The sequence below is a fragment of the Bombus pyrosoma genome, linkage group LG11 (assembly GCF_014825855.1).
Source record: "Bombus pyrosoma isolate SC7728 linkage group LG11, ASM1482585v1, whole genome shotgun sequence".
In the NCBI taxonomy this organism is placed as follows: domain Eukaryota; kingdom Metazoa; phylum Arthropoda; class Insecta; order Hymenoptera; family Apidae; genus Bombus; species Bombus pyrosoma.
This window is the reverse complement of record NC_057780.1, coordinates 2,463,645-2,484,658: the sequence shown is the minus strand read 5'-3', so window position 1 is coordinate 2,484,658 and position 21,014 is coordinate 2,463,645. Positions and strand designations below refer to the sequence as shown.

Genomic DNA, 21,014 nt, shown 5'->3' with positions numbered 1-21,014 from the left:
TCGGGCTAGTGCTCCCCCCAGTGGCTAAATGCTGAAGGTGTTCCACTCTATATATACATATACATATAACATATACAAGACCTATTTAATTCCATCATAAACGTGATATACCCGCTGTGGTTTCACGCTACAGAAGTTTATTACAGTATACCTCGTTTATGGTGGAACTAAATAGATTCTTATATATGCTAGTGTGGAAACGAACTGGGTACATTGTAAACTTTGCAGGTTTTTGTATATGCTAGAGTGGAACACCTTCAGTATTTGGCCGCTGGGGGCAGCACTAGTCCGTACACAGCCAGAACTCAGATACTCATTCTTTTTTATTCAATAGATATGTATTATTGAAAAATATTGTAATAAAATTGTACTATTATTAAATACTGACTGATAAATTAGTACTAAAATTTGTAAAAATATATTTACATAGAATGTTATTTTTATATTTGCATATCCGTATTACAAAATTTATTAATTCTCAAGAGGAAGTTATACAGAAAAATCATTGACGACGTATATTTATATTTAATTGTATATTTATGAATTGTGTTTAAATTAAAAATTATAAAATTTTCTCTAATAGTATGAATATATTAATGAGAAGCATAATCATCTCATTAAATAAATCACAAATAATTAAAAAACATGCAAGTGTACAACTGACAATCGTTAACCATTTTCATAACAATAAAATTTTCTATAATAAAGATAATCCAGATAGTGACATTACACCTTATCGTTTTAACGTGCAAATAAAAGAAAAAAAAACTTTTTTGGAAATTATACGTATATATAAAAGGGATGACCATGCTAGAAAAGCACAATTACAATTCATAACAACTGCTTTAAAATATATGGATGAATTTGATGTAAATAAAGACTTAGAAACTTACAAGGCATTATTTGATATATTTCCAAAAGGAAGGTACATACCAGAAAATAAATTTCAACTTATGATGTATCATTATCCAAAACATCAGGATACGGCTCTATTAATACTTAACAAAATGGAAAGTAATTTTGTAATACCTGATTATGAAATGCAAAAAATGATTGTAGATACTTTTGGTAAAAATGGTTTAGTTATGAAAAAATGTTGCAGCATGTTTTATTGGTTACCAAAATTTTCTCAACTAAACCCTTGGCCACTACCAGTACCTATACCAACAGACGCGAAAGTACTTGCCCAATTTGCATTAGCAAAAATATCGAGCATAGATGTACAAGCTAATACTACTGTATATAGAACAAAGGATGTACCTGATGCAATTGACGATACATGGATTGTATCTACCATGAGTAAATCACAACAAGAACTTCTTGCCGTACAACCAACTGATAAATCATTAACTGTCGAAGGTCCTTTTGCAATTTGGGTTGATAAATATTATATAGATTATTTTGTATTAAAAGGAGAGACAATAAAAAGGGAGATCATTTATGAAGAGTGTGATGGTAAAAGAAAATAAAGAATCTCGTATATTTCATATCAAATAATAAAAGTATTAATTGTTGTTTCATTTTCAGATATAACTAAATTGAAAATTCCATTTTGGGAAAAACATAACTTTAAAATACCAGTTACTATTCATGAACAGGAAGATGGTGTATATTATGCAATGTGTGCTACAGGTACATCTTCTAAAGATTCCCTATTATCATGGATAAGATGCTTACAAAAAACAAATCCGATTTTGGAAAAAATACCAGTAACATTTAAATTAAAATCAATTACAAATGAAGAATTATACATCAAAGATGATAAAAAACTTGATGTAAAACAAATATCTGAGAATATGGATGCAACAGAAAAATAGTTTATTAGTTTGTATAAATAAATTCAAACTGTAAATAAACATGTTTGTACAGTAACAACTATATGATTTTTAATATAATTTCAAGTTTTCTTCAAAATGTATAATAAAAGATTATGCTTTATTGAACTTAGCATAGTTTTGCAGATTATAAATTGAAGTAATACGAATTCAATTTTAATTGAAAGTAATATTTCAGCGCGGTTATTCATTACAAATATGTATTCACAATGGAACACTCTCGCCTATCAATATTCTTAAAATATTTTGACCTTTTTCATACACACAGAACTGAACGTGCCTCATACATACTTTATACACGTTTATATGAAAATAAATTTGCTTAACTTTTAAATTCATGCATACATAATCGAGTAACATTCGTAATAATCGTAGTGAGTGTTCGATTTTCAAACAGTTCAAACATACAATAGGAAACTCGTACAAATAAAGATAAATATTTTTAATACAATTTAATAAAAATAGAAATTAAATTATATTGCTAATTCCCTCCAAAAGTATAAAATAGAATTCATACTCTGCTAATTATAAAATAAAGTTTGTAGCAATATGTTAATAAATAAGTGTTTTCAAGTCACCACAACTTCTGCTAATTTATCATCTTTTATAAACTTAAAATGTAAGTATCTTTTTATTTATTAAATTTCAATTAATTTATTAAATACTGGATTATTTTATTACCGAAGAGATCTTTCATTATATACAAATGTGCTATACGAGTTTAAATTTCCGCGATGCAGTAATTGCTTTTCAACCGACGAATTTTTTAAATCACGAAAGATGAATAACATATCATTATTATCTTAGGGTTCACTATACAAACCAGAAATTTCGTCACTACGGTGAAAGATGTTTTAAAAATGCCTGATTGCGAATACGTACCTTTTACCAACAAGGTGAGATCTTTTGTTTGCATGTCGAAATTATTTTTTCCATAATACAAATACATAAAAATGTGTACTATTACATTTGCTTATGAAACAGATTACAAATTATAGAGAAATTAAAAAGGCATACGAATCGATTATATCTCCTTCTTTGAAGCAATTTTACAAAGAACCATTATTAATACACGAAGGTCGAGGGCAATGGTTGTGGGACCATCGTGGAAAACGATATTTGGATATGTTCGGCGGGGTTGCTACTGTGTCTGTTGGTCATTCTCATCCGTAAGAACAGCATAAAATAGAAACTAATAAAAAATGCAATGAAAAAGATTCATAAATATAAGAAATTAAGTGATGCATATTTTCTAGAAAAATAACAGCTGCTATATCTGAACAAGCGTCTAAATTGAACCACGTATCTTCCGTTTATATGCATACCCATTTATATGAATATGTAACCAAGTTAACAACTAAATTTTCAAACAAATTGAGAGTAGTATATCTAACAAATAGCGGATCGGAAGCAAATGAATTGGCGTTCTTAATGGCTAGGATCTACACGCGCAACCAGAATATCGTATCGCTAAAAAATGGATATCATGGTGCAACTTATGGAACCTCAGCATCTACAGCCATGAGTACATGGAAATTTCCATTTGTTGCACAACCACCTGGCTATTTACATGTAAGCAAAATCCAATTAGTTTTCGTATACAAATTCCTTCTGAGATCATTATTGGAACTTTGATTTGAATGCCTGAATCGGAAATAGATGATTCTATAATCAATGTGTAACCATTTCAGGCGGTATATCCAGATGTATACAAAGGTAATTGGGGTGGATCAAAATGTAGAGATTCGCCTGTACAAGTGATAGGAAGGGAATGCGATTGCGGAGATGAAGAATGTGTAGCTTCTGAAAAATATTTTCAGAAATTCGATGAATCATTTCGTTTTAGTTTGGCAAGTACGCACAGTGTCGCAGCGTTTGTAGCTGAAAGTATACAGGTATTCTGTCCTTCACTCTCAATTTTTCTATTTATAATTATTGGCAATTACTAATTACAAAGGTTGTGTGTCCCTTTTAGGGAATAGGAGGTGCAGTTCAGTATCCCAAATATTTCCTTCAGAAAATATATAATTATATCCATGAAAAGGGTGGTCTTTGTATAGCAGATGAAGTTCAGACTGGTTTCGGTAGGACGGGTGAATATTTTTGGGGTTTCGAGAACCACGATGTGGAACCGGATATAGTAACTTTAGCAAAGGGAATAGGAAACGGATTTCCTCTTGGAGCTGTAGTGACAAGTAGTGAGATTTCCGAAAGTTTGAATTCAGCATTGCACTTTAACACGTTCGGAGGAAATCCACTTGCGTGCATCGTAGGATCAACGGTATTAGATGTAAGTATATTTCACTCTATATATTTTTTTACATGTTTTCAAAATTACTTCATCATTTTTTTTAATTATTACAATTATTAATTAATTATAATATATAAGGGTGAATTAAAATAATTTAGATTATAAAAGAAGAAGATCTTCAACAAAATGCATATACAGTCGGGACATATTTGATCGATCGCTTGAGTACTTTGTTATTAGAATTTCCCAATATCGTTGGTGATGTTAGAGGAAAGGGATTAATGATTGGAATTGAATTAATTTCGAACTCCGAAACGAAAAAGCCGTTACAAACGGAATACGTGCTCGAGATTTTCGAGAATATCAAAAATATGGGTGTTCTTGTTGGTAAAGGAGGGTTATATGCAAATGTAAGGTAACTGATAATTAAATATTTATAAAATTCAATAGATGAATATTTATGGTGTTCAATGTACATAGGTGCTGCGAATAAAGCCACCTTTATGTGTAACGAAAATGGATGCAGATTTTACTTTCGCAGTTATTAAGAGAACATTAGAAATACACCAAGAAAAATATAAGCAGATTAAAGGATAAACGAATGTAATACGTGAATTCAGGTCCTTTTATTTGATATAATTATGTATGTTACATTTGTACAACATATGTAGTTCTTTCATTTTATTCATGCAAATTGATTGTGTTTAAGTTTATTCTGTACATGGTCATTTATGATAAGCATGAACAGTGAAAATTAATAATTATATACAAATATTTGTTTCCTTCATTTGTCCTTTAATAAAGTACACTCGGGTACTTGTCTAACGCGTTCGAGTATCTACCTATCGTGAACATTCGCAAACGCTGTGCAGCTGATAAATATCTAAATTAAAACTATAGTATGTATTAAAAGCAGATGTTTAAATTCACTTTGAAAAGAATCGTAATGTTCATCCGTATATATAATAAAAGGACGACAGAAATTGTAATCAACATTTTTATCTGCAGCTTCAATTATTAAACAGTCAGTCTTCGAAAAATAAAATGCGCATCAAATTTGCTTGATAATTCGTCATATAGCATTTAAATGTTATTTGAATGTTCCCTGTTATTTTCATGAAAAATGCAGTTTTCTATATATTACATGTAAATTACGAAAGTTAAATACTTCAAATCACATACGTAAAGTACGTAAAGCAACTTGTACGAATTAAATAAGTTATTGCTTTTGATCTTAATACTTCAAAATCTCCATGTTTCATATACTTGTTTGATTGTACATTTTTCTTCTATAATCTTTTCTTTCTAATCAGTTTTTCAATATGTTCTTTCATGTAAAATTCAAATTAATACATGTTTTGGAAGACTTTTTATATTACGTAAAAATATTACCCAAAGTAAATGCAAAGCTGCCAACATTACATAAAAATTATTGTATATCAACAAATGTAAATGCACTCAAATTTTCTAAATATGTGAAGACAACAATACATGGGGATTTCAAATATGTAAAAAATAAGATTTGGCACAAAATCTGTTTGTTTGAGAGAAAAAAAATAAATAAATAGAAAAATGTAATATTAACATGATACTCTATTTGCCCTTGTTATTGTCTAAAAATGCTCACTAAAGTATATTTAATAAAACAATTATTCATTATACTGTTGCTTGTATCACAAAATATTCAGTACTTTCAGAGTAATATTATTTGGAAAAGATGCATGTATAACTCTGTTATTAATGAATAATAAATTGAATTTCTCCAATCTACTAAACATTCTTTCATTAACTACTCCATAACAAAATGAATAAAATAGTGTTAAATATGAAATATGTAGGCACCTAATTAAAAAATAAAATTTCCAATTTTTAAGCAATCAGATTTGTTAGAACGATTTTAGAGTCTGGTAATGTATCAAGAAGGTAATGAGAGGTTTCAGCCATTGAGGCAAGATCAGCTTCTAATAATGCCAGTTGAAGTTCCCTACGTGCTTTTTGTACAACATATACCATCAGTGAAATACCTATTAGAATCTGAAAGTAAAATGGAAAAATTATTTGCACTTTCAATATCATAAAAAATTGAATCTTAATTTTTTTATACTAAAAATATACTTGGAAACAGAAAACAATGTAACCAGTTGCTGCTGTTGATCTATCTTCAAGGACATCTTGCATAGATCTTAAACTACTGCCCAGGTAAATATTGATGATTTGAGCAGGTAGTAAACCTAATGCACTAGCTATGTGGTATCGAATACCACCCATATTGCTTACCTAAATATTTGTGTATATTGTTAATAGTTTTTAACATGTTTTTTATCTATATTGTTAAATATTAATCAGAAAGTACATACCGCAAAAATGGTATTTTGTAGACCGAAAGGAATGGGAGTTAATCTTGCAAATAATACAACCTTGAAAGCTTGTGGTCCAGATATAACTCTGAGAATAGCTCTTGCAGTATCATTTTGTAAAAGAGCTCCAATAGGTAATTTAGATGACAATGCACTAAGGGTAACATGTGCTATAGCTATTCCTAAATTGGCAGACAAAACTACCATGACAATGCCTCTTAATATGCCAAATAAATAACCACTAGCAATGATAAGGAATAAATAACCGATTACAATAGGGAATGAGACCACTGTGAATAATGCAATGAATATTACAGTAACAATCCATATGTTCTGATGTTCAATCCAATAAAGCAACACTTTAATATAGTCTCTGCAGATAAAAACAATTGCACCTAAAAGTGCCAGGGTGGCAATTGTTACTACAATGTAGCACACTGAATTTGAGTGGATACAGTTACACTGTATCGAAGTAGAGTTCTTAGATGGACGAACACCAGTTTCCACATCTTCTATATTAATTATATCCATGTCCAATATGTCTATTCCTCATTATGAATAAGGAAAAAATCATTCAATTCTTTTGCTATGACCTGTTTGAAAAATGTCAAATGATATGTTATATACATATAATACATTTGCTTCTTATCAGTTTAATATTAGGTAATCAGTAATATTCAGTAATATATCAGTAAAATATATATTATATATATATATATATATATATAAAGGGTAATGTATTTGATGGTATTAGAAAGAAACATATCAGCTCATTTGCCTTAAATATATGTATTGTTATCTATGTTATATATAAATCATTTATGCAATAATTTTTTTATAAATTTTATGATACTTAAATATGTACTTCAACTAATTTATGGATAAAACACAAATGTTTGATTATAATGTTGCGATCATTATAGTACCATGATTATAAATAAGGCTACTGTGAACTATTCAATTTTGTATTTATTAAATATTTTTATATTGTTTACATAAAAACTAATTTCCTCAGAAGCACGCATAATACGGGAAAGAAACTTTCTGGTACAACAGAAATAACTCTACATTATTGTCTTAAATTACTGTAATCATAAATTCGTAGGAAAGCATGCAAATAAAAAATAACACGTAATAATATTTATTTTTACCTTATCACCTACCATAATAAACAATTTAGTAAATCGCAATTTTCTATACTTTTTCTATTATCATCAGATATTAGCAATATTATGTTTTATTTTCGATTTTTCTTTCATCCGTTATCATTCTTATCAAAAAATATGACAGTTTTGTGATAAAAAGATAAATAACATAAACTCGTAGAACATATTAATTGAAATCCGTTTATGATTTTCGTTTACGTCAAGCACTCTGTTGGTGTGAAAGCAGGAACATTTCATTTTCCAATATCACGCAGATTTATCAAAAAAAATTCCCATAACAATTCTATTATCTAATATTTAAATTAACAAAATTCTAAATATCATACTTAAAAACATATTTTTAATAAAAAAAAATTTTCAGGGTTTAGATGTGGTATCTATAAAATTATAGTTATATTTGAAGAAAATTTATATTAAAACTTGAAATGTTGAAACTTTGATCATTAACTATTAACGGGTATTATTTAAATCATAATTTTTATTCAAATTTAATAACTCTGTTTTCGATGTATTATTCAAATCTTTTATTGTGTAAAATTTCAACTTTTTTCTTAATTACATATTATATTATACTATGTAAATTAATACATCATATGATACATTAATTTAAGTTGTAATACAAAATACACATATAATAAGTATTTTTGTTATATACATTTTGTATTGTAAATATATATGATTTATATTATATAGTGCATTTTCTCCAAAATTACTCGTGGTTCAAGTACGGTTTTATATACGAAGTGTGAAAACGAAGAAAATCATGAAGTAGAACATTGAAGAAAAAATTAATCCCGGACTTCTAAAACCACAAGATATATTCATATAACACTAAGGACAGATCGGTTAGATTTCATTTAGAAAGTGATAGGGCTAAGAAAGTAATATTTCCAGTTGCGCACTTGTCAACCTTGTTTGCGGTGGCCGCGTCGTTATGGCGGTATAACGAATTTTTGCAGGTTACAAGCTAACAGGTGTAAGCTGAAAAACAGGATGGTCGTTCATACGTTCATTTGCTCGAATTAATTATTGTTGATTGAATACTGTGGTTACTAATATCAATCCACAATTTTAAGTAAATTCCAAGGTATCGATGTCACCGACACACAGTGCATTCTAGTTTTCTATGTGATATCGAATTTTATAACTTGACAGAATGATTGTCAAGAGGATATTACAGCTAGGATTTCTAGTAACAGTGCTTGTAAACGTGCATAGTTCAGCCGATGGAAGTACGAGCGTAAATGCAAAATGTCAATTTGGAAAGACCCTACGGAAACAAGTAAACGCGGAACCACTTAATGGAACCTGTTTACGAGATATTGTAGTTCGACTGTCGAACGAGTTTCGGTCTATCACTGATGCCGAACTCGGTTTGAAGCCGTTCCAAAGAATGCTCGGTGAAATGGAGTTCATGAATGTCTCGAGTAGCTTGAACATGAGACTGAGCTTATTAGTGGATAAATTAAACAACAAGCTATTATCCTATGCAAAGCTTGTGAAGCAGAGCTATAATATTATAGAACCTATTTTGGCAAAGAACGAAAATCAGTTTGATTATTTTGAATCTATGAATGGACTAGAATTGTTATCAAATGGATTGGCTGATTTTTGCTCACAAATTGCACAAAGTATGTATGATAAGTTCATTTAGAACTTGTAAATTCCAATCTAATGTGATTTTATGTATTTTAGAATTGGCACTTCATCTAAAAAATCAAGAATGGAAAAACTTACATTTGTTGCCTTTTATGTATCCGGTCACCATGTGTGGTCCATCTAGTGCAGGACATAATATTGGGCCTCTTTTGTTGTCTCAGTATTGTCCAAAAAAAAATGTTCTGTTATTGCTTGAGCATGCTGTGTTTATGTCTGAAGGAGATCTTACTCTAGCTCAAATAACTGCAGAGACAATAATTGACATGTTATCTCACACAGATTATGTTAATGTTATTGGCCTCTCTACTAATACTTCCATTCATTGCAAGGATGGTTTATTAAAAGCTACAGATGTTAATAAGTTTCAATTAGCGCGTTATATTCATAGTTTAACAAGAATAGGTACAATTATCTTCTTATCTGTCATATTTCCTATTTATCATTATTTATAGAAATTTTTTGTCCCAATTTTAGAAACAAATGACACAATTGAATTTGATCTTAATAAGTTATTACAGAATGTAAAGGGTGAAGTAGTGTTTATACATTTGACTAATACACTTAAGCCCACTTCACACATAAAAAAGATAAGAAACATGATTTCTGCAGAGAAAGTAAGTGGCTATATAAGAACAATATTAATTCTTTCAGGTGAGTTTAATTATGTAATTACGTGCATGAGTTGTTTGTAATATATTATTAACGTAATCGCTTTTTTACAGATCAAGAATCGCATTCAAACACTAAGGATTACAATGATAGCATTCTAACTCTTCCAACACAAAATATACTCGGTTTTGAAGTATCAAAGCTGTTTTCTGATTTAAAATGTTCTGAGGAACATAAGAAAGATTATTATTTATCTGATCCATACTTTGATTTATATAGTAAAACAATGACATTGTCTATTGGGCACATTACAAATAAAGCATTAATATCTTTAGATATTAAATTACGAAATTTCCTTGATGATATAACATATTTTAATGCTGGTATGCATGCATATGCTATACTGTTTGATAATAAGGGTATAGTTTGGATTCACAAAGATTTCCCACGAATGGAAACGATGCTAGATCAACCCCTCAAAGTTAATTTACATCACATAGAAAATATTAGTTCTGAAACTGTAAGAACAATGATCGAAGAATACGAGGGTGTTATAAACGTGAAAACACAATTAGGGAGAAAGGTACATCGGCATATATAAATATACGTAAAACTCATATTGATTTAGTTTTTATATTTCAGAAGTGGTATCGGTGGAAGCATTTGACGTACATGGATTTAATAGTATGCTTAGTATCGGCAACTAATGAAAGCGTATTACCTGTCGCAAAATTAGTACCGACATTGTCAATGAATATTTTGCATCATCGTCTCGATCTTTTAATGCATAGTATCACTGATAAAAGCATTCTATGTACTTATCACAATAAGCTTTTGTCCTTGTGTAAGTTAATGGATTTTAATAATTTGAAGAGATAAAAAACTTATCTAGCATTTGTATGGAAGAATATATGTATTTATGATTTAGCAACAGGAGTGGTCTATCTTTCTCCATGGTGTTTCCAGTCTCCAATAGAGCAACTTAAATTATTAGAAACTGGAACCGTTGTAACAATGCAGAGTTACATGGCATATCTAAAGGACTTAACAGGATTACTAGCTAACCCTGGTTTATATCAATCTGTCAGGCCAGATGTAGCTATGTTGACTCAAATGTTGGGATACTTTAAAGGCAGGCATATAGAAAGTGCTTTAAATAAATTTATAATAAGAAGGTACATTTTATACTATTATATGGAACGAGATTTTAAAAGAATTAGAATTTTTATTTAATTTTGTTATAGATATATCGTTGGAGTCGTAAGTGGCGTATTAGAGATATATCCAGGAATTATGCTCGATTCTGGTTTTGATCCTAAGAGAAGAGTGTGGTATGGAAAAGCACTGGAGCATTCTGGAAAATTAGTTTTCACACCTCCATATTTGGGTGTTGGTAGTTCTGGATATGTTGTTACTCTAAGTCACACAGTTCATCATAATTCGGAATCAACTACAAAGGATGATGCTATTGCAGTTGTATCTATGGATGTAGCATTAGGCTTTATTTCAAGACTTCTGAAAGAAATGTTCCCATTTTGTAATAATTCGACGGTGAAATGTTTCCTAATGGATGATAAAGGATATTTAGTCTCACATCCAGCATTATTAGAACCAACTGGTAAAATCGAGCAGCAACATTTGACTCACAAGGAATTATTGGTTGCAAATGACATATTAAATCACGAGCTTTTCGTTAAAAAAAAGGCTTGTGCAAATTACTTAGATGGTACTGTACAAAGGTATTACCAATTTAATACTTCACTCGATGAGGTTCTTACAAACATAGTTCACGGCGAACATTGCGTCAAATACCAAGTAGCAGCTGTACCAGGAACTAATGTATTTTTAGGAGTAGTTAATGTGACTTGTAATTTATTAAGAGCATTTTGCCCATGCAGTACTATGGATCACTCATGTTTAAACTGCAAAAGAATGGAACAAACCGAATGCGAATGTCCTTGTGAATGCGCATTATATTACTCTAATTGTGCAGAGTATACTATAAATGAAATGAACCTCGAATCCTGTCCGGTACCATACGAACAAGGAGGAAATTCGCAGATGTCCTGGATACAATCTACGAATTTGAAAACGTGTCCGTCCATTGACTGTAAGATATTCAAAGGAGAAAACGAATGTCTCGGAATTGTAGGTTGCCAATGGTGTCATATAGACAATGATGGAGAAACGCCATTGCAAGCACCATTTTGTAGCGATATGTCCGTATGTTTTAGAGGTATTCTTGGACTTTTTATGCCACTTAGTGATGGCACATACAGTAAGTATTGTATTTTTAATATATAATTCTGCATATTTTTTTCTCTTACAAAATATAATTCCTTTCAGATTCTCAGTCAACAGAAGAAATTGCAGTACGCGACTGGCCATCAGTTGGGCCTGTAGCTGGTGGAATATTAGCATTTCTTTTGGTACTAGGGGTATTGTTATTTTGTTATAGACTTCGATCTGTTCAGTCTGGTGTAGAACATCAGTGTTTACATATACATACATCACCCGATATGCTGCGTATGACGCATTTAGAGGGTGATGCAGAACCTATGGAGCTAGAGCAAACAAAAAACAATTTAGATTCTCTGATAAGGGATGGCATAGCGCCCATTTCGCCATATAAGGTTTCCACAAATTATAGAAAACCACCCGGTGGTGATAGTGATCATGGATATAGTACAATGACACCTCACGACGATTCTGAACAACAAACATTTGCTGAACCGCTATTAGTAGTTGGTAGTAATACTGAACCCGATCTGAAAAGACAGTCCACTTGTCTTCCCTCTCCAACAACAAATTTAGGGTCCCCTTATCATGTTTTAGCGCCAGTCACGGTTCATTGTAATATGGAAGCAAATTTTTGTTAACATCTATAACAAACAATAACCTGGAAATTTTTATTCAGGTATTGTTCCTTGAAAACAGTAAAACTTCGTTTGATTGAAATCAATGTTATAAAACATAATGTAAAAAACACACCTCAACCCTTATATCTCCAACTGACAAAGGCAAGCCAGCATTCTACTCCAAAGGAGTAATAAGGGTTAATTTTAAAAAGAGTTTATGATTTTTTATAAGTTCTTTTTATAAATATTAAGATTATACAAGTTATATAGTGATATATAGACGTGCATGTCTACTAGTATTATTTTAAGATAGTAATAATATTATTTCATTCAGATAAATCATACTTAATTCAACAATGAAATTGGATATGATTATTGACTGCTATCACAACTAGCAATGATACTGTTCTTTTTTCGTTTCTATAGTTAAGAATAATGCAGCAAATGTAAATGTGTTCGAATATTACTTAAAATAATCATATATTTTTTATATAAATCGGAAACGAACTATGTAACTGAGGTATCTTGATCTATTAAAATTGATACATATAACAGATATATGTATATTTTAATGTAATAGCAAGATATCTTACTTCATAGTTCGTTTTCATTGTATACATTTTTTAGAAAACAACATCACAAATTAGCTATTTACGTACTGTGTAATGTAAGCCACGTAGTTTAAGATTTTTAATAGAATTTATTGGTAGATATAAATTCGCGTAAGCATAAAATATATATACATTTTTATACATGGTAGTACTTTTGGAAAAAGTGTACAGTGACCTTTTTACGCATAATGAAACAAACTTTTATAGCTAAGAGCTAATCTCTTAGATATTTACATTTTATACGTATACACGTGACTGACTACTTATCACTTGATCTTGCCAATACACATAGTTTATTATAAACGCAGGTTTTACTATTTTTATAACTTGTAAATGTAGAACAGTTAGTTTTTGAGTACTTTACATGTTGATCAGTATTTTAATTATTAAAGTATATAATTGCTGTTAAAAAAATGTAATTTTATTATTATGATAAGTAAAAATACAAAAATTATCAAAACTGTTTGTTTATTCATTGTTTAAGTGTTTCACTGACTCGTAAAAAATAAATCTTCGGTAATTTGATTACTTTAGATCTATTTAAATTATGAATTATATACCAAAAAAATCAACAGCATACACGCAATAGTTTTCATTATATGTTATACTAGAACTTATATAAAATATTTTTTCCACGTAATTGCTTTATAGTTAAGGTATAAAGTCTGGATTCTTCCTTAAAATTACAAAACCTTCCATGATGGGTGTTAAAGGTATATATTCTTCAGTTGCAAGTTCTGCTCTTTCACCATATGCTAGTAAAACAGGAGTTGTATGTGTTTGGAAACCTGTAATCGTTTTGGGTTTTCCTGCTTGACCCACAACGTCTACAGCAAGACCTACCCTTACCGGTACAGCTAAAGGATTTAACTTTTCATCAAATGTTACTAACATCCTCGGTTGCATTGCAACTGCTAGCGTGTACAACAAATAATGAGATCGACCTAGAATGACTGAAAACAAAAATAGAGTCATAGTTATTTAATACATCTTAAATAATTACAATATCTAAAAAAGATTGAAATACTTACTGTTTTTTACGTCGAGGAAACCAATTAAGGTAGCTAAAAGTCCAGCAAGTGCTACAGGACTTAATACTTGTCTATCACTGTGATATGGAGATAACGTCAAAGTTCCTTTACCAAGATGCGTCAAACCTTGTGCGATGCGAACCATGAATAAATTGTTAGGATCTTTCGCATGGAATTGAGCAAGCTGCCTTAACATTGCAGCCAATCTTGCGTTGTTTGTTCCAGCTCCGACCAAACCCATTGCGAAAATTGCATTATGCGCTACTTCCGGATCGCTATCATGGGAGAATTTAGATAATGTATCGAGTATATTCAGTTTTGGATTGGAGACTGATATGAGTCCAAGTGCGAGTGGAACGGATCGCCTGATAACAGGCTCGCAATAACGCAATAAATGACCAAATGTTCTGTACGCCATCTCAGCACCAATTTCTTCTCCCATGGCAATTAAAGCAATGCCAAGCACGGCAATTGCTTGCCTTGAGCTGAGATCCTTCGCTTTATCCTCCTTTTTTTCTTCTTTTTTATCTTTATCTTTACGATCGCTCTTGTCTTCCTTCTCGTTGGATGGTTCGTAATGTTCAGAACAAATATGCAATAGATGTTGGATCTTCAAAACATTTCCGGTACCGGCGTACGCGCACACTTCTACTAAAGTTGTGGACATTGATTTGAAAGGTTCAGGTACTATTTCTAGGGCTGCTATTATAGCTTCTGCCGCTTCTTGTTTCCCTAAAAAGCATAATCCGAGGCCTAAAGGTAGAAATCGTGCGTACGTGTCTTTTAAATCTGCTTCTGACTTCTCCATGAGGGCGTGCATTATCGTTGTTGTAACGTAAGCATTGCAAGAACCTACTGCTACCATTCCTAGAGCAAGACCTGCCACGCCTATGACTTCCCAACTAGACTTGGGATCGCTAAGTACAGGAATTAAAAGACCATAAACAGCTTCCCGATTCGAACCCGCATATGCCAATCCAAGACCAACAATTGCACCAATACGCATTGTGTTACTGCTGTGCAATACATAATCAGATAGAAGTGCTAATGCAGGATCGCATTCAATTCTTACGCGGCAGTTGACCAGACCACAAGCTAATAGAGCACCAGATTTGATATAATCTTCAGAAGAATAAAGATACTTGTCTATCGGTGTCAAACCACCATCAACGTCCCATAATAGTACAAGACCAAGGGATGCTGTTGCACTAAGCATTCCATGTTCTTTATTCTTATACAACCATTTATTCCCATCTTCAACCAATAGTTTATCTTGACCAAAAGCTGCATTGACAAAACCATTAACGAAGCTCGCAGCAAGATTTTGTCTTGCTGAATCTACTTGACCACCCCCAAATGGAGATCTAGAATTTTCTAAATGTGACTTGTATACATCTTCTGGTGTTTTTGGCTCCATTATGTCTAATTCACGCGCAAGATTAAGGAAATGGTAATTTAACAAAGAATTGGACATGATTTCAACTAGATCATCATATTCTGGAGTAGATTCTGGAAGTTCCAAGAAAATTTGCTGTCTACCTAGCATAAATGCTAGTTGCTTTTGAACAGAACTAAAAACAATAGTATATATTAATACAATTTTTTTTTAAATATTTATTTTAATAGCATCTTAACTTACAGATCAGTGCAGTTTGTAAATATATCTTCAATAAGTGGTAAATCATTCAGTTGCATTGCCAGCCTAACAGCCTGAGGGTACTGGCCAAACTTCCTATATAATTTGGCAGCAGCATGAAGTAGAGTATTATTTTCTGGATCTGCTACATATGGTACACAGCTTGTTAAATATAAACAAACTCTTTGATATGCACTTTCATCTACGTATTGCTCCAATAGATCTAGCCTTTCAATTTCCATTAGCAGATCACAAGCTTCTGTTTCAGCATTGTGGGCCATGTTATAAGGTACAATTTCATGTACCAAAGCTATTAGTTTTTTACTAATAGCTTCTGCATTGTCTGTTGGCTCATCCCATTCACCAGCTAATTCTCCTGATAGATGCCTAACATATTCATGTCCCCATTCTCCAATAGCTATAGCGGACCCAGTAAGTCTATACTTAAGACATTCTCTACCTTCACCCATAGTCATAGCAAGGACAGAAATGACATCAGAACATAATTCCTTACACTTTACGTCTGTTATCTTTTCATAAATAGATTTCATAGTATCATAATGAGGTCTCATAAATTTAAGAGGTTTTGGAACACTAGTCATTGATGTTGTGGATGCACGGATATGGTTACGTAGAGACTCTAAAGCTGGATAATATAAACTTGTATTAGGATCTTGCAAACGTTCAACAAGGTGAGTTAACTCTTCTTGCAAAAGTTTATCCTCTTCAGACTAAAAAAATATTAGAGTAAATAAATGTTATAATATTAAAGTTATATTTTTTTATATAATGAGAATTTTATTTAAATTTATAATAAAATCAGATACGTCCTTTTTTACTTTTCGTATTTTCTACTGTTGAAAATGTTATTTTGAAATAATCCTGCAACAAAAACTACAACTCACCAATTCATTTTTATCTTCCTCTTTTCCGTTTCTGACTTCTTTGTTTGTTTTTGGCTCCACTTTCACGCTTTCAGGCATTTTGTTTCAATTATCACTTAAAATGATCGCAAAATATAAAACTCAATCGACCCTTCAATCCTAGTAATAGGAGCGTAGGTTAGAATAAATGTAGACCCTATTTGCGAGTCACCACTATTCATCATGGGTTAGAGATGTGATAGAATTGTAACATCAATTTCTGCATTTCTGACGAAGGTTTCCAGTTCCTCCGCCAGATGGGCGTTCGACTTCCACGATTGTATAGTGTACGATTGATACTGTGAATGTACAAGAAATATAGTAATCTACGTATCACTTTGTGTTTAAGGGTATATTTTGTGTGACGCTTCACTTTGCAACTATCTGTGGATTGAATGTGGAAAATTATAGAGTTAGTTATCCAATGATAATTTATAGTTACAGTATAATTGTGTAAAATATAATCGTGTTGAAATAAATCACGTTGTAAACGTTACAACTGATTAACGCGATATATTCAGTTTTTTAAAAAATGAGTCGCAGAAGAGTACATGAAGAAGAAGATGGATACGGTACATTCTCGTTTTTCTTATATTATCATTAATTAAAAAATTAAAAATTGTACATGTTGAAAAAATTAATTTTTTATACTCATGAGGAAGTATTCTATTTTTATACAAATTTTATAGAACGGGCGTATAAGAAACGTAGGAGGGTATCAGAGAATCAAGAGATTGAAGATCGACTTGAATCTCTCATCCTGAGAGTAGGAGAAAAATCTACATCATCCTTAGAGAGCAACCTTGAAGGTCTAGCTTCAGTGTTAGAAGCTGATCTTGGACTATTTCGCAGCAAAATACTTAGGATTCTGACTGAATGTGCAATTAGAATGCCAGAGAAATGTACAATTTATACCACTCTTGTTGGGTTGTTGAATGCAAAGAACTTTAATTTTGGTGGTGAATTTGTTGACTACATGGTAAAGAACTTTAAAGACGCATTAAAAGCTTGTAAATGGGATGTAGCTAGATATTCATTAAGATTTCTAGCTGATTTAGTAAACTGCCATGTTTTATCTTGTGGATCTTTAATGCAATTGTTTGACAATATGTTAGATGCTGCTAATGAAGATGGTGTACCTCAAGTAAGACGAGATTGGTATGTAAAATGTATTCTATGTGATTTTGTGGATGAGTGTAACAAAATATATTAATTTATTATCATTTATTATAGGTATGTCTATGCTGTATTATCAACATTACCATGGGTAGGAAGAGAATTATATGAAAAAAAGGAACAAGAATTAGACCATTTGATGGTTACAATAGAAATATTTTTAAATAAAAGAAGTAAAAAGCATCAAGCAGCATTAAGAGTATGGTCAAGTGATACACCTCACCCCCAGGAAGAATATTTAGATTGCTTATGGGCTCAAGTGAGAAAACTTAGGCAAGACAATTGGGCAGAAAAACATATTCCTAGACCATATCTTGCGTTTGACTCAATATTATGCGAAGCATTGCAACACAATTTACCTACTATAATGCCACCGCCGCATCATGAGTCTTATTCCTATCCGCTACCTACAGTAGTTTTCCGCATGTTTGATTACACAGATTGTCCAGCTGAAGGACCGCTATTACCTGGAAGCCATGCTATAGAACGTTTTCTTATAGAGGAACATTTAAAACAAATTATCAATAACTATTTCTTTGAAAGAAAAGATTGGTACGTATTTCCTACCCCTATCTAGTTTTTTTTTTGGTATTTCTGTTCTGTAATTAAATATTCGCGTATAATGAATTACAGTGCAGCCCAACTATTGAACTTTCCATATAAAGCAAAAATACCATTGGATTATTGTATAGTTGAAGTAATATTTGGTGAATTGTTTAGACTACCAGCTCCAAAGCATTTAGAAATATGTTATGGGTCGATTTTGATTGAACTTTGCAAATTACAACCATCAACAATGCCACAGGTAAAATGATAAGCATCATTATATTATAAATTCAAATATTTATCAGTAATTTTATTTTACGTTGATGTAGGTTTTAGCACAAGCAACAGAGATTTTATTCCGTCGCATAGACAGTATGGCCGCAACTGCTTTTGATCGTTTCGTATGGTGGTTCGCGTATCATTTAAGCAATTTTCAGTTTCGTTGGTCCTGGGAAGATTGGGATTCTTGTTTGCAACGCGATGCAGAACATCCTCGGCCAAAATTTATTCGAGAAGTACTTCTAAAAGCCTTACGGTATATATGTTAAATTAATCATGGAAACGTTTTACTGATATAAATAAGTTCATAAAAATAATATTTTATTTATAATTTATACTTAGATTATCATATTACCAAAGAATACGGGATATGATGCCAGGATCGTACGCTGACTTAATTCCAGCGCCTCCAGAGCCTATTTATAAATATACTTCAGAGGGTGCCAGTAAATATAAATTTTTTAACAATATTATTTATAGATAATAGATAAAAATCCTATGTAGAAAAAATTGTTCTATAGGTTCACTTCCGGGCACAGCAGCAGCTCATGAATTGGTCGTTTCTATAAGACGTAAGTGTACTCCAGAAGAAGTTCTCAACGTATTAAATACGTTACCAGGTCCTAGAGAAAATGAAGAAACGAATAATTTCAATCCTTTGAAAATTGATGTTTTTGTACAAACATTATTGAATTTAGGTTCAAAAAGTTTTAGTCACAGTTTCGCGGCGATAGGAAAATTTCATTATGTTTTTCAAGTAAGATTTTGAACAAAAAATATTTATAATCTGACAAAAATAATTACAGATGTAATAAGTTTGTATTTTCAGGTTCTTGCTGAAACAGAAGAAGCTCAAATATGCATTTTGAGAAATATGTATGCATTATGGAAGAATCACTATCAAATGATGGTAGTCTTGACTGATAAATTCTTGAAAACTGGTATTATTGAATGTAGTGCAATCGCAAATTGGATATTTTCTAAAGAAATGGTGCCAGAATTTACCAAGTATGTATAATTTTATAAACAGTACTGTTTTAAAACATTTAACAAAATTTATATTTACTATATCGCCTTTATAGATTATATATTTGGGAAATTCTTCATTTAACAATCCGAAAGAAAAACAAACATGTAACAAAGTTAAGCACAGAATTAGCGGAAGCTCGTGAAAAATTGAGAAGAGCAGAAAGTAGGTCAGGTTCATCGTCAGAAGATGAAGACAATAATAAAGACAGGAATAGGGAAAAACCTTCAGAAGATGTTGTAGAAAGAATGGAAGAAAAGCTGGAAACAGCTCAAGCAGATCAAAAAAATTTGTTCCTTATCATTTTCCAAGTACATATAATTATCTTATTATTACTATTATAGAAATAAAAAAGATATTCACTAATATCTTTTTTCAGCGTTTTATAATGATTCTATCGGAACATTTAGGACGCTGTGATACTGACGGTATAGATTATAATACTCACTGGTACAAATGGACCATAGGCAGACTACAGCAAGTGTTCCTAACTGTAAGCTTTTTATCAAATGATAAAAATAAAATTTATTCTTTTGTTTGTACATAATGTTAATTGTTTTTTCTCTTATTAACAGCATCATGAGCAGGTTCAAAAGTATTCATCGACATTAGAAACTTTACTTTTTACACCAGATCTGGATCCGCATATCTTGGATGTTTTCCATCAGTTTGTCTCTCTACGAGCGTAAATGTCATTTTCTACAGTAATCGTTATGTTAAATGTATTTTATGTCATCGAAAAGTTATGACTCTAATTTCCAACTTTTGAATATTTTATATAATCATTGTTAGACACACTGTGATTTTTCATGACGCAATTGGCGAATTAGAACTAAAAAAAGGAAATTTTTATATTGCAATATATTCTGTGACAAATTATTTGATTTTCAGGACAGCGTAATATCATGTAATATGTAACATAACATTATGTGTAAATGCTGAATGCGTTATTACGCGTGATGTAAATATATTTATCCAGCTTTAAGTGTATTTCTTTTCAACAAGGCATTGCAGTATAAATGATGGAATTCATTATTTCATCATACGTGA

The 21,014-nt window shown here is 31.3% G+C and overlaps 6 protein-coding genes across 8 annotated transcripts; 4 read left to right on the top strand and 2 right to left on the bottom strand.

Annotated features, from left to right (window-relative positions):
- The first annotated feature begins 437 nt into the window (after positions 1–437).
- LOC122572923 (evolutionarily conserved signaling intermediate in Toll pathway, mitochondrial) lies at positions 438–1,878 on the top strand. Its single transcript, XM_043738637.1, has 2 exons — positions 438–1,455; positions 1,528–1,878. The coding sequence occupies exons 1-2, from the start codon at positions 585–587 to the stop codon at positions 1,815–1,817; spliced, it is 1,161 nt and encodes a 386-aa protein (XP_043594572.1). The 5' UTR covers positions 438–584; the 3' UTR covers positions 1,818–1,878.
- An 8-nt stretch (positions 1,879–1,886) lies between these two features.
- LOC122572915 (alanine--glyoxylate aminotransferase 2, mitochondrial) lies at positions 1,887–5,664 on the top strand. Of its 2 annotated transcripts, none has more exons than XM_043738606.1 (8): positions 1,887–2,454; positions 2,643–2,731; positions 2,820–3,004; positions 3,092–3,407; positions 3,527–3,730; positions 3,811–4,125; positions 4,245–4,501; positions 4,567–5,664. In XM_043738606.1, exons 1-8 carry the CDS (start codon positions 2,385–2,387, stop codon positions 4,577–4,579), a joined length of 1,449 nt encoding a protein of 482 aa, XP_043594541.1. In that variant the 5' UTR covers positions 1,887–2,384; the 3' UTR covers positions 4,580–5,664. The 2 variants fall into 2 exon arrangements, with proteins under 2 accessions (XP_043594541.1, XP_043594540.1); XM_043738605.1 differs by having other exon boundaries at positions 1,897–2,454; positions 4,245–4,496.
- Positions 4,694–7,841, bottom strand: LOC122572929 (transmembrane protein 64). 2 transcript variants are annotated; one of them, XM_043738659.1, is made up of 4 exons: positions 7,595–7,841; positions 6,444–7,036; positions 6,202–6,363; positions 4,694–6,120 (listed from the first exon to the last, which is right to left on the bottom strand). In XM_043738659.1, the coding sequence occupies exons 2-4, from the start codon at positions 6,972–6,974 to the stop codon at positions 5,956–5,958; spliced, it is 858 nt and encodes a 285-aa protein (XP_043594594.1). In that variant the 5' UTR covers positions 6,975–7,036; positions 7,595–7,841; the 3' UTR covers positions 4,694–5,955. The 2 variants fall into 2 exon arrangements, with proteins under 2 accessions (XP_043594594.1, XP_043594593.1); XM_043738658.1 differs by having other exon boundaries at positions 7,607–7,841.
- Positions 7,842–8,193: 352 nt separating this feature from the next.
- Positions 8,194–13,265, top strand: LOC122572909 (VWFA and cache domain-containing protein 1). Its single transcript, XM_043738594.1, has 8 exons — positions 8,194–9,240; positions 9,305–9,670; positions 9,743–9,919; positions 9,991–10,460; positions 10,520–10,721; positions 10,806–11,052; positions 11,122–12,155; positions 12,224–13,265. The coding sequence occupies exons 1-8, from the start codon at positions 8,766–8,768 to the stop codon at positions 12,754–12,756; spliced, it is 3,504 nt and encodes a 1,167-aa protein (XP_043594529.1). The 5' UTR covers positions 8,194–8,765; the 3' UTR covers positions 12,757–13,265.
- A 150-nt stretch (positions 13,266–13,415) lies between these two features.
- On the bottom strand, positions 13,416–17,124 carry LOC122572910 (26S proteasome non-ATPase regulatory subunit 2). Its single transcript, XM_043738595.1, has 4 exons — positions 16,919–17,124; positions 16,017–16,744; positions 14,378–15,948; positions 13,416–14,299 (listed from the first exon to the last, which is right to left on the bottom strand). Exons 1-4 carry the CDS (start codon positions 16,994–16,996, stop codon positions 13,998–14,000), a joined length of 2,679 nt encoding a protein of 892 aa, XP_043594530.1. The 5' UTR covers positions 16,997–17,124; the 3' UTR covers positions 13,416–13,997.
- A 137-nt stretch (positions 17,125–17,261) lies between these two features.
- LOC122572912 (nuclear cap-binding protein subunit 1) lies at positions 17,262–20,949 on the top strand. The gene is made up of 11 exons (XM_043738599.1): positions 17,262–17,508; positions 17,626–18,094; positions 18,170–18,664; positions 18,746–18,917; positions 18,988–19,193; positions 19,280–19,383; positions 19,459–19,694; positions 19,767–19,945; positions 20,020–20,275; positions 20,344–20,457; positions 20,540–20,949. Exons 1-11 carry the CDS (start codon positions 17,469–17,471, stop codon positions 20,651–20,653), a joined length of 2,385 nt encoding a protein of 794 aa, XP_043594534.1. The 5' UTR covers positions 17,262–17,468; the 3' UTR covers positions 20,654–20,949.
- Positions 20,950–21,014: the final 65 nt, after the last annotated feature.

What these genes read in the sequence shown, in the direction of transcription:
- LOC122572909 (XM_043738594.1), top strand. Translation starts at nt 8,766, where the DNA reads ATGATTGTCAAGAGGATATTACAGCTAGGATTTCTAGTAACAGTGCTT. An exon ending in TCATAGTTTAACAAGAATAG is followed by an intron (nt 9,671 to 9,742) that starts GTACAATTATCT and finishes TCCCAATTTTAG; the next exon opens with AAACAAATGACACAATTGAA. An exon ending in ACTTAGTGATGGCACATACA is followed by an intron (nt 12,156 to 12,223) that starts GTAAGTATTGTA and finishes AATTCCTTTCAG; the next exon opens with ATTCTCAGTCAACAGAAGAA.
- LOC122572912 (XM_043738599.1), top strand. Translation starts at nt 17,469, where the DNA reads ATGAGTCGCAGAAGAGTACATGAAGAAGAAGATGGATACG. An exon ending in AACCATCAACAATGCCACAG is followed by an intron (nt 18,918 to 18,987) that starts GTAAAATGATAA and finishes ACGTTGATGTAG; the next exon opens with GTTTTAGCACAAGCAACAGA. An exon ending in TGTTCCTTATCATTTTCCAA is followed by an intron (nt 20,276 to 20,343) that starts GTACATATAATT and finishes ATCTTTTTTCAG; the next exon opens with CGTTTTATAATGATTCTATC.
- LOC122572929 (XM_043738659.1), bottom strand. Translation starts at nt 6,974, where the DNA reads ATGGATATAATTAATATAGAAGATGTGGAAACTGGTGTTCGTCCATCT. An exon ending in TACAAAATACCATTTTTGCG is followed by an intron (nt 6,364 to 6,443) that starts GTATGTACTTTC and finishes ACAAATATTTAG; the next exon opens with GTAAGCAATATGGGTGGTAT. An exon ending in ACATTGTTTTCTGTTTCCAA is followed by an intron (nt 6,121 to 6,201) that starts GTATATTTTTAG and finishes TTTTACTTTCAG; the next exon opens with ATTCTAATAGGTATTTCACT.
- LOC122572910 (XM_043738595.1), bottom strand. Translation starts at nt 16,996, where the DNA reads ATGCCTGAAAGCGTGAAAGTGGAGCCAAAAACAAACAAAGAAGTCAGA. An exon ending in TTTACAAACTGCACTGATCT is followed by an intron (nt 15,949 to 16,016) that starts GTAAGTTAAGAT and finishes TATTGTTTTTAG; the next exon opens with TTCTGTTCAAAAGCAACTAG. An exon ending in TTTCCTCGACGTAAAAAACA is followed by an intron (nt 14,300 to 14,377) that starts GTAAGTATTTCA and finishes TTTTGTTTTCAG; the next exon opens with TCATTCTAGGTCGATCTCAT.
- LOC122572923 (XM_043738637.1), top strand. Translation starts at nt 585, where the DNA reads ATGAATATATTAATGAGAAGCATAATCATCTCATTAAATAAATCACAA. An exon ending in CATTTATGAAGAGTGTGATG is followed by an intron (nt 1,456 to 1,527) that starts GTAAAAGAAAAT and finishes TTTCATTTTCAG; the next exon opens with ATATAACTAAATTGAAAATT.
- LOC122572915 (XM_043738605.1), top strand. Translation starts at nt 2,385, where the DNA reads ATGTTAATAAATAAGTGTTTTCAAGTCACCACAACTTCTGCTAATTTA. An exon ending in TTGTAGCTGAAAGTATACAG is followed by an intron (nt 3,731 to 3,810) that starts GTATTCTGTCCT and finishes TGTCCCTTTTAG; the next exon opens with GGAATAGGAGGTGCAGTTCA. An exon ending in AAGGAGGGTTATATGCAAAT is followed by an intron (nt 4,497 to 4,566) that starts GTAAGGTAACTG and finishes CAATGTACATAG; the next exon opens with GTGCTGCGAATAAAGCCACC.